The sequence below is a fragment of the Coenobita brevimanus genome, chromosome 57 (genome assembly GCF_032717465.1).
Source record: "Coenobita brevimanus isolate Jiangsu-jjx chromosome 57, ASM3271746v2, whole genome shotgun sequence".
In the NCBI taxonomy this organism is placed as follows: domain Eukaryota; kingdom Metazoa; phylum Arthropoda; class Malacostraca; order Decapoda; family Coenobitidae; genus Coenobita; species Coenobita brevimanus.
Genome location: NC_137010.1, coordinates 26,900,362 through 26,912,397, shown reverse-complemented (window position 1 = coordinate 26,912,397; position 12,036 = coordinate 26,900,362). Strand labels below are relative to the sequence as shown.

General features: G+C 46.5%; 1 protein-coding gene across 1 annotated transcript in view; it reads left to right on the top strand.

The window, feature by feature from the left end:
* The first annotated feature begins 520 nt into the window (after positions 1-520).
* The window catches only part of RhoGAP102A (Rho GTPase activating protein at 102A), a 216,876-nt gene continuing 205,360 nt past the window's right edge, over positions 521-12,036 (top strand). The window contains exons 1-2 of the mRNA XM_080274052.1: positions 521-1,973; positions 2,010-2,756. Of these exons, the coding sequence (XP_080130178.1) occupies positions 798-1,973; positions 2,010-2,756 (1,923 nt within the window). The 5' untranslated portion in view covers positions 521-797. The remainder of the gene's footprint in view (positions 1,974-2,009; positions 2,757-12,036) is intronic.

Here is a 12,036-nt window from a genome sequence, read left to right as displayed (position 1 = left end):
CGAGTAAAACATTATACTTACTCGCAAAATTCACACTAACGTATTTCACGCTCACGCCCCCACCCCGTCCTGTCCCTTTCTCCCTCCCTTCCCCTTCCCCTTCCCCCCTCCGGCAGTATTCCTCCCATCTCCTCAGTCAGCGCTTCCCCTGCACCCCCACACATGTTCACCTCCACACCCCCTATAAACGTTCACCCACCCTCACAAACGTTCACCCACCCCCACAAACGTCCCCATCCCCCCGCACCCCAGAAGGCGGAGAGAGATGGGATGGGTTGCCTTTACTTTCCCCACGCATCTTGACTGTAGTTCACTGGCCGAGGGTGATGAGGGCAGGGCAGGGCAGGGCAGGACTGAAGCAGAACTTGGTAGTAAAGGGCAGGGCAGGATGGTTAAGGGCAGTGGGTAGTAAGGGAGGGTCGGGGCCATGGAGGGCAGGGTGGTGCGGTGCTGGGCGGTGCGGGGCGGGGCGGGCGCGGCGCCAGGGGCAGGCAGCAGTGGGCAGCCTGGCGTGGTGGCGGCAGGCAGCAGCCGCGGCAGTGCTAGGACATGGTGGTGGTGGTGACGGTGGTGGTGGTGGTGATGCTGTGGCAGTGTGGTGCTGTGACAGTGTGAGGTGACCGGTATAGTGTGTGGTGTGGTGTAGTTTGAGGTGCCATGGTGGTGTGTGGTGCAGCGTGACCCACTGGGCTGCTGTGCCGCTGTGTCTAGACCCTGAGTGATGGCCATGAGGGCCAGGGGCAGGGGCGCGCCCCAGGCCCCGCCCCCGCCCCCGGCAGCGTGACGGATCGGTGAACATGGAGGGCGAGGAAGGAGCGGGGCGGAGCGGCGGGGCGGGCAAGACCTCCGCCGCCAGTAAGCTGAAGGAGCGGTGGCTGCTGACGCGGAAGACATGGCGGTACATGAGCGACGCGGGGAAGAAGCTGTTCCCCGAGGGCGTCAACCCCCAGCGTGCCGAGGACCTGCCACGAGTGGAGGAACACTTCCAGCAAATCAACTCCCGCGGCACCGAATTCATTCTCTGGCCGCAGCCACAAGAGTCCCCGCGCACCGCCCGCGGGCGCCGCCAGCGGGAGGCCAGTGCCACTTCCGACACCAGCGACACTCCCGACGACTATGTGGATAATGACCAAGAAGCGGGTGCTGCCCTTCCCGGCCCCGGGGCGCTGGGCGGAGTGGGGGTGGGGACCTGGCCCGCTGGCGGCAGCCCCTGCACGACCCCCAGCATGGCCTACGGCGGATGGGGAGGCCGGGAACGCCTGCTGTCAGTGGCGGAGGAGCTGTATCTGCAGCAGCTGCTGCGCGGGTACGGGTCATGCAACATGCAGCACGTGGCATCTCGCCTGGCTGCGCAGCTGACGGAGGAGATCGAGGAGGACGACGAGGAGGAGGACGAAGATGACCTTCCAGGGCAGCGTAGTGTTGGGGTGCAGACGGATCCTCACCTGGACATGTGCGTCCAGACTGATCACGACGCCACGGCTGAGGACATGGTCAAGGTCGGCGCCGAGTGCCGCAGCGTCACCGAGGCCGCCGCCGCTGAAGCACAGGCCCAGGCTCGGGTCCAGGCTGCCCCTCCTCCTGCTACCCCCGAGGCGACGACGGGATCCACCTCGAAGCTAAAGAAGCTGTGGCAGCGGCGGGAGAGTACAGCAAGCGCCGGCGCCAAGGAGGAGCCACCCAAGGACAAGAAGGACGCCCCGGCGCCCAAGGGCGGCATGGTCGCGGCCAAGCTAGCCTGGGCGGAGAAGGCGGCAGCGGCTGGTGGCGGTGTGCCGCTGACGCCGGCTGGACAGAAGAAGGAGAAAGAGAAGGAAAAGGAGAAGTCCAAGCTGAAAAATGTGTTCAAACTGGGACTGAAGTGTGACGTGGAACAGGGCGGCGCCGTCAAGTCCAAGGTAGAGAAAACCAAAGTAGACAAATTCAAGACAGTAAATTACGACAAGACACTGGGAAACATCAAGTCCAAGTACGTGTCCAACCCCGAGGACGAGGAGCTGCTGCGCCAGTACCGCGAGCAACAGGAGCAGCAGAGGCAGCAGCTGGTGCAGCAGCAGCAGGCACGTGCGCGGGAGCTGGCGCGGGTCAAGAAGAAGGCTAAGGCGGTGCAGGTGGGCGACCCGCTCCCGCAGTTCATTCTGACCGGGTTCCGCATCAATGCTCCCGTTGAGATCATCCGCCAGCGCCGCCGCTCACGTCGACGGCTGTCGAAAGCAGACTCGAGCGACGTGTCGAGCAGCGAGTGCTCGCTGAGCATGGGTCCCTCTCTCCCTACGTCGCCACGTTACTCCATCACTGTCACCGACGACCTAGGCACGCGCGACCTGCTGGTCAGTGAGGCAGAAATGCTGCGCCTCTCGCAGGTCGCTGCGCATGTCGCAATGAAGCGATCCAGCATCGATGCCTCCGTGGACACCAGCGAGTTCGAGAACGAGATGGGTGGCGTGGCGGGCGGCGGGGGGGCGGGGCCGCACCTCCTCCAGCGATCAATCTCTGCCCTTCAGGCCTCTGGGCACCTGGCACAGCTCATGTACAACCTGCGAGGTCGCGGGGGACACCCACAGGTCGGGTCGGGGGCGGGGGGTCACCGGGGTAGTCAGGGTCTACTACAGAGCCTCCTTCCGGCAGTGATGCAACGGGGGCGGGCGGGCGGCAGCGGCCACGCCTCCAGGCTGGTGGCCAAGAGGATCTGGCGGGCCAGGTCCAAGAGTCAGTCCAGGGCGTCGCCGGCCACCACTTCCATCTGGACACCAATGGTACGTACCCGGGTGGTGGGGGGTGGGGGGGTATATGGCACCAATGCATCACCAGTCTTATGTCACATGGGTGGTGGTGTGGCAGCCTCCACCACACCATCACCACTACACCACCTTCACCCCTACACTCAAAACCACACAGTTAATTAACCCTTTCAGTTACTGGTGCATTAAGTGCAGTAGTTTGCCAGGACAAGGAGTACTAAAGAATTAAACCATTACTTACTCATAACCCTACTATAGCTTTAATATATGCAATATATGCATACTTTTTACGTAATCATATTTTGGTTTATTTGCTCTTTAACCTTGACAGCTCGTCCTCCCAGTCTTACTTAGTTTGGCTGATGGAAAAAAAATAAATAAACATATGAATGTGATCATCAAGGAATGGAAGGAGAAAGTTTGGAAGTATAAGCAAAAACTAGAGCAGAGAGGATTGGAATGAAGGACTGCAGCTTGGGAGCATTGTATATGAAGGAGGGTGGAGTGGAAGGTAGGTAAGAAGTAACGACTGCAACAGGAAAGTAGGCCTACATGAAGGAGGGTGGAGTGGGATAGGGTGAAAGGACGTTGCATAATTATGATGGAGGGTTGGGAGGGATGGAATGAAAGACTGCAGCTGGAAAATATATGATGGAGAGTTGGGAAGGATGGAATGAAGGACTGCAGCTGGAGACTATATGATGCAGGATGAAGTGAGATGGAGTGTAGGGACTGTAGGTGAGGGGTATATGAAGGAGGATAGAGTTGGGCAGAAGCTGCAGTTTAGTACGAAGGTGTAGTTGATGAATAGATAGATATACAGATAGACTGTTTCATTGAGAGATCGATAGTATGCGGCAAGACACTATTATTTTATGTTCATTACTCGGTATAAATAACACCCTACCTATGTACATATTCATATATATAGCTAGTTTTAATGCGATATTAAGATAATAAATGATATTTTGATAGACTAATGTAGAAGTACCCGGTAATATATACATAGACAAACGTAGTAGATAGATTGATAGGTAGGTAGGTAGCGCAGACAGACAGGTAGATACGGTACATAAACTGACAGTTATGTACAGTATTTATGTACCGGCATATATAGATAGATAGATAGATAGGTAGATTGTTTAATTCATTCATTCATTTATTCATTCATTGATAGAGAGATAGACAGATTTAAAAATTTCCATTGGGTGATAGGTAGATACATAGACACCTTAATTAAACCACTACTTAGGCGGATCAATAGACACATCAGTGAAGTCATCCCTGGTTGTGCAGGCAAAGAGATGTGTGTTGATAGAACGATACACAGATACACAGGTTGATGAATATATGGTTCAATTGATGTACAGTTCTCGAATAAGTACAGATCTTTACCTAATGTTTGATTCATAAGTAGATAGCCCGATAGATATATGTATAGTGCTAAATTGATATATAGATACACAGATTTAGACACTAATAAACTGATAGGCAGACAGGTAAACAGATCGATATATACAGTGGTAAATTAAAATACAGATGGGTAGGCAGTGGTTGACATAGGTAAACAATACAGTACTTACCGTGGATCGACAGATACGTTGATGAATTGATGTACGGGAGATTGATTGATTGAGATATAGATGTGTAGCTGGCAGTGATGCTAGATTTTATATGATTCTAAATGGATAAACCAATATAGAGACGATGCGATAGACAACTACATTGATAGATACAGTGAGAAGTAGACCTAGAGACTACTCTTTGGATAAACTTACAGAGTGATATGCATTAGCTTACTTGGTCGATTGATAAACTGGTTCAGATAGATACACAGATACGTGGATGTATAAAGAGATAAGTTAACAGTTGTAGTCGGTATTTATTTGATGTAATAGTATGCAATATTTTAGACTGAAATATAGATAGTAGAGAGATAGATAGATGCAGAGGTAACTGGATATGGTAGACAGAGACGTTGATGTGTAGACAGTAACAGATTAATTAAGATATTTGTTATACTGATATGCGATAGAGAGATAGGCGAACGTTATTTGTAAGCTGGTACATAGAGAATCAGACAGATAAAGCTGTAATGCAGATGATATTGATAGACAGATAAACAGAGCTATAGGTAGGTAGATATATAGACAGACAGACAACTAGACTCTGATACAGGCCGACTGATAAGTAGACATTGACTGATTTGTAGATATAATATAAGCATATACATAAATAGATAAATAGCCAGATAGATACAACATGATAATACATTGATATATAGGCTGATACATGGGTTGATATGCTAATAAACAGGTATACGAGTATACATAGGTAGATGCATACATAGATGAACAGCCACTTAGAGTTACCATAGCTTAAGATAGACTGATGACTGATACATACATACATTGATGGAGGGTAGGATACATGTAAGAGATATAATTTATGATGTGACAGACAGATAACCAGGTAGATATGTGGATAGATAAATACAAAGATATACAGATATACTGGTATATATAGATAAACATGTCCAGATAGATATATATATTAAGCTGATACATACATATGTGAATAATCGTATGTATCTGTATGTACACACAGACAGATACATTCATAGCTACATATCCAAGTTCATAATATAAAAACTGATGTTTGTGGATATGCAGTTAGTTGGACATGTGTACAAATACATGGATACAGTATATAAACAGGCAGTACTGACAGATTGAGAGATAATACATTGATAAGATGATAAATAAGTAGTCGGATGGATAGATAGATAGATAGATAGATAGATAGGTAGATATGATATACTGTAGGTAGTTACATATAAATAGGTAGCTTTATATAGGTAGGTAGACAGTTATTGATAATAATAGGTTATGTCTGTCATCGGTGGAGACAGGCATAGCATTCCATCTGCACCTGTTGTCTTCCTCACAAACAACAACAAGAAGAAGTTATGTTGGCAGGTTTAGGAGCAGCCACTGCAACTACAATACCCACAATTACAAACAGACAATAACCACAACTACCACAGCTGTGCTCGCCACAGTCAGTGCTACAACTACAGTTACTACAGCCACTACAGCTGCAAAGACACAAACGCTAATTACTTGCTGTTGATGAACCCCAGTCTGTCTGGCCGAGCAGAACCATCAACTGCAGGCAAGCAGTCGCCCCAGCAGGGTCGTCCCGTGCAGTGAACCGGTGTTCCCTTGCAGCTGACAGGGCCTCGTCACAGCGATGCGCGGGGAGAAGTGTGAAGGTTTGGTTCCTGGATGGACGCCGCATTTGGGTCTCCACCCAGTTAACAGGGACACCTACAAGGCTTCACTTCACCCTATAATATGGATATATGGTTACCACCCAGCACTGTAAATGGTTTCTTCGGTTAATGAAACCATTAGACTTATCACTCAGTGTAGAGTCACCTGAAGTGGAAAGAAGTGTAGTAAAAAGTGACAGGAAGGAAAGGGAGAAGTAAGAACAGCCTGCAGCCACATCAACTGTCACAATAACCACAGTTACCACAACAACCATCATCATATCTGCAACAACCGCTACAAACACAGCCACCATTACAGCTACAGTATACAAAAACCACCGCACCATCACAAAAATTACCACCCCCACAAAGCAACGACCATAACAACCGCAACCACACCAAAACAGCGAAAACGACAACCAGTCAGTAACAACCACTGGTCACAATAATCACAACTGCAGTAAGAAACAAAAACCAGAACTGTGTCAATGTCCTGCGGACAGTCACTAGTCTCCACCTACTGTTTCTTGCTGTGACCTTGACCCTTTTGGAAAGATTTGGATTATTTTTTCCTATCAGCAATGGCACGTACCAGGACACATAATCTGGGCCGTTCAGATACCTTGCGCAGATGGCACTGAAGTCTCCAGTGGACATGACTGACTTATCTCTTTCACAATATAATACTGATATGACTCTTTCTGACGTGCCCTTCCACTGCGCTTAAAGGATTTGGATTTTTTTTTTTTTTTTTTTTTTTTGTCAGCAATGGCCCATGCCAGGACACATAACCTGGGCCCTTCAGATTCCTTGTAGTCTTCGGTTCTCCTGGAATCGTCGCGAGACTCTGAGGCAGGAATAATAGTAATACCAGCGAAAGCAATAGTCTCCACCTATATATAGTAGGTGGAGACTAACTACAACCACAACAACAACTACAGGAGCAACAGCAGTAATAACAGAGACAGTAAAGTAATACATATGCATAAAACAACGCTATACACTTATTTCCACTTCCACAGTTAACAGCATAAACCCTGGCATCGGTCACAACATGACTAAGTATCTAGTAACAAGTATCGCTGCAGTTAGTAATCAACAAAAATTAATACTAATAACAAGGATGAAACTCACTGAGCAAGGCGGAGTATTTTTCTTTTTCTTTTCATTTCTTTTCGTTTTTTCTCATCTTGAAGAGTTTATTGATCTTAGGGGAGCCTGTTCGAATTTCATGGGATGTATGTAACCTTAGTAAACCCCATTCAGTGTGAGAGGCTTTTACTAAGTCTTTCCTTAGTTTACCCTAACAAACAGACTTGAAAGTGCTGTAAAGGTCTGTTTGTTTTCCTTCGTACTCCTTTTGCATCTCTCTCTCTCTCTCTCTCTCTCTCTCACACACACACACACACACACACACACACACACACACACACACACACACACACACACACACAAGAGCATGGAGTTGCATTGATAAATAGGAGACACAGATCTTACGGTCTCAGCCAGCGTGTTGGTCCGGGCTAAGTAAATAATCTTACTCAACGAACGTTCAGGAAAATGGGAAAAATATAGTGTAGCGTAAATATACATGTAGGAAATTGCATGGGAACGAAGGAAAATAGCAATACGAACGAAATGTGTGTGTGTGTGTGTGTGTGTGTGTGTGTGTGTGTATGCTGTAGGGAAGTTGGAACTGCTTGCGTGTAGTTTATATAGGCTGATTAATTCTCTCTTAAAGATGGACTAAACTCTATTATAAAAGGCCTAGGGTGGCAGTGATATCATATACAGCCCATAGCTGACACGTGATGATATAATTTGTTCTCGATTATATAGGATGCTCCATACACTACACATCCCAGTTCTTAGCTGTTGCGGAAACGACTCTGCCTGCATTACCAGAGTCCACGCTGTCTCTCTCTCTCTCTGTCTCTCTCTCTCTCTCTCTCTCTCTCTCTACGTCACTTGATTGCATGGCTAATTGGTAGGTTCATGAAGCTTCCAGAATATCTACTCTGCCCACACCAGCATACTTGGCCGTCTACGCAACTCACAAGATCGAGAGGCGCAATGTATATACCACCGTGGCTTAATATTAGTACTATTACTTACCGCATCCCCTCAGAGCTTACTCCATTCTCCGTTGCGTCACTGGTAGAGAGAGATTTTACTGAATTAACTCGATCAAAAAAGGTACGAGAGAGAGAGAGAGAGAGAGAGATTAATGGGTAGAGTAGGGAAGGAGGGACAGATTACTGAGTTGTAGGTCAAGGAAGACACCCCACGCCTTCTCCCCCCCCCTCTTTACCCAACCCTCTCCCCTCCCTTCTCCCATCACTTCTCATATCCTCTCTCTCTCTCTCTCTCTCTCTCTCTCTCTCTCTCTCTCTCTCTCTCTCTCTCTCTCTCTCTCACTTCCTCCCTTCCTCTATCCTCCTCTCCGTCGTCCGTGCCTCTCTCACATCTCTCTTCACCCCGTCCCTCGCCTCCTTTCTCCCTTTACTTTGTCTACCCTCTCATTCCTCCTCACCTCCCCCTTGCCTGCCCGTCTCTTTCATTACCTCTACTCTCCCACACTTCCCCTTCTCTCCTCTCCCCTCGCTTCTCTCTCCTAGTCCTCCCCCTTCCCCCTCCCCTATTCCCTCCCTTCCTCTCTTCCTTTGCATAGTTTACATCCCAAATCCCTCCCTTTCCTACTTTCCTTCACCTCTTCTCTACCCACTGCCCTCCTCTTTACTCCTCCTTCTCTTTCCTTCCTTTCTTCTGCGTCAGTAGCTTTCTCTCCCCATACTTCTCTTTTCCTTTCCCCTACCCCTTCCCCTCCCTGTCGCCTTCCCTTCCCGACGCTCTCTCCCTTGTACCCTTCCCTGACGTCTCCTCCCTCCTCTCCCGCCTTTTCCCATTCCTTCCCTTCTGAAAATATTCTGCCTTCTCCCCTTCCCTCCCCATCTCTTCTTTCCTGCATTTACTACCCTCCCTACTCCCCATCTCTCCCCTCTCCTTCGCTGTTTTTCCTTTCTCTCCTCTCCCTACCATTACCTTTCCCCTCCCCTTTCATTCCTCCCTCTCCCTCTTTCCCTTTTCCTTTTCGCCTTTCCTGACCCCACCCCTCCCCTTCCCATCCATTCCATTCCATTTCGTCCTTACGCAGTCTACTAAAGTTTTTGTGTTCTTAGGTGGGTAAAAATGCCTTAGTGATGCTGATGCTGCTACTGATGATGATGATGATGATGATGATTGTGCGTGTCGGGGGGGGGGAGAAGATACTGTACAGTAGTGATGATTGTGTGTCGGAGGGGGGGGAGAACATGCTGTAGTGATGATGATGGTATTGAGCGCGCGCGCGCGCGCGCGCGCGTGTGTGTGTGTGTGTGTGTGTGTGTGTGTGTGTGTGTGTGTGTGTGTGTGTGTGTGTGTGTGTGTGTGTGTGTGTGTGTGTGAAATTAGCAAGGGCGGGAACCCTTGTTTGTTTAAGGGTGTTTGTTTTCCAATGTAAACAGAGAGAGAGAGAGAGAGAGAGAGAGCCGTCCCAAAGAAAACGCAGATGTAGAAAAAAAGATAGGTAAGAGATGTGGAAGAGACTGTGCTGCTGAGGGCTGCTGTGATGGTGCAAGCCTTGACTGTCGTGATATATAAAGGCTGTCTATTTGTGTGTGTATATCTGCGTTTGTGTGTGTGTCTATTCTCTCCGTATATAATATGTCTGTATGTCTATATTTGCCAGTCTTTATTTCTTAGTTAATATGTATTACTATCTCTGTCACTCTGTTCATCTATGTATTTATCTTTCTCTCAGTTTGTCTGTATGCCTGTCCGTCTGTCGGCCAGTCAGAGCTTCAGTCTGCCTGTCTAAATATTTCTATTTGTTTAAAGATATATATATATATATATATATATATATATATATATATATATATATATATATATATATATATATATATATATATATATATATGTGTGTGTGTGTGTGTGTGTGTATTGTATAAATTTATCAGTGTCAACCCAGGTGCATATATATTTTTAAGCTTCAATATATATATTGATAGATAGATCGATAGATAGATATATGGCAAAGCTTATTGTTATGGTTAGTATTATTGTTATTTTTCTTTGCAATTTTTTTTTTCTTATATCTAGATGATATTATACATGAAGGTACACTAGGGTACCCCAAGCACTTGTGCCAAATATAAATGACTTTGACCTGTTTTTGACGGTCCTATACTCATTTTTAGTGCAAAAATTGCATATTTGAAACAGAAATATCTCAGAAACTAATTGAGATATAATCATTTGGTTGAAAATCGTGTGATAAAGAAAAATTGCTGAGAATTTTGGCTGAATATTTTGCCATTTATCCCAGTGGCAAGCACAGAATTCAAATCTGCTCAGTGTTTTCTTTGTAACGCATTTTACAGAAGACCACAAACGCTGCAAAACCGTAACTTTAGAGAAACATAGCTGTCGTCCCTCTCATTATATGAAAGGAATGTGAGAGATGTAAAATGTACCCATACTTACAATCAGTACCATAAATAGTTATGGCGAAGCTTCCTTAATGTGGCTACACGGTAGGTAAATAGGTAACTAGTCATATTTATATATGTATCAGTCTATCAGCTCAGATGTATATGTGTGTATATACTTATCTGTCTGTCTGACTACCTGTTTATCTACTTACGTGCCTTCCTACTCACCTGTATATATTTATTGTACCTGTATATTTCTTGTCGCCACATCCTGTAAGGGAGTAGCATCGACTTAAAGATTTCCTGGCATTTCAGTCCCTACTCAGTGACGATCCCTTCTTCCATGACACACCACCCTCCCACATGAGCTCTCCCACTTTGTTCTCGATCCACCTCCCCTCCTTTCATATACCCCACTCATATACACTCCGATCTAATTATCAATGTCTCAGCCTCTTCCAACCACCATTTTCTTGCATTATTGCTCTCTACCTCGTTCTCGCTGTACTCTTCCTTCCAACCGCCCGACACTCATACACAGTGTATGTAACGAAAAGAACTTTCAGCCCCTTTGTTACGAGAGGCGTCCAGTAAGATAAATATAATCATCTGGCGGCAGCAAGAATAGACTTTTTACAGAAAGGATCAAATGCAAGATAATGTATTACTTCGGGCGATTCCTTCGTCGTCTGCGGCGAGAATAGTCCGATGTGTATAATTATTATTATTATTATTATTATTATTTGTTGTTGTTATTATTATTATTATATTATTTGTATTATTATTTAACCATGAGTAGATAGGAAAACAGAAGTGCCGAATGGGAGGAGGTATCAAGACACAAGGAGGGAATGAAAAGTGAGTAGGAAAAAATTAGGAAAAACAAAAAGGAAGGAGGTATAGAGAGGGGCGACTGGAACTAGGAAATGTAATGAGGGGAAGAAAATAAGGGAGGAAAAAGGAAAGGGATGGAACGGAATGAAGGGAGGGAAAATAAAACACCATGAAGCGAAAGATGGGAAACAAGAGGAGGGAGTAAGAGAGAAGAACAGAGGGATACAAACGAAGGAGGGAGGATAAAAAGGAGGGAAGGGGAAGAAAGGTAGGAAGAAAATTAAGTGAGGAAGAAAAAATGGAGGGGATAAAAAATTGAGGGAGGGTAAGAGAGAGGGAAGGAGGCGTGTAGAAAAAAAGTGTGGTTTAATAGGTAGGATGGAAGGTAAGGGTGTGTGTTTGTTTATAAGCAAGAGGCACAAGGCTGTAACCTTCCCTGCCCTACCTACCTACCTGTTTGCCTTCCTCTCTATCTACCTACCTATCTGTCTACCTGCCTGCCAGCCTGCCTACCTATCACTCTTCCTTCCTACCTTCCTACCAACCTGCCTAGACACAAAATAGATATAGATTGTGCGAGGGGATGTTTGTTTGGTTATTTGTTTGTTTTTGTCAGTTTGGTGCTGAAAAACAATTGGTATGTTTGTCAGTGAGAGAGAGAGAGAGAGAGAGAGAGAGAGAGAGAGAGAGAGAGAGAGAGAGACCATGTCCAACT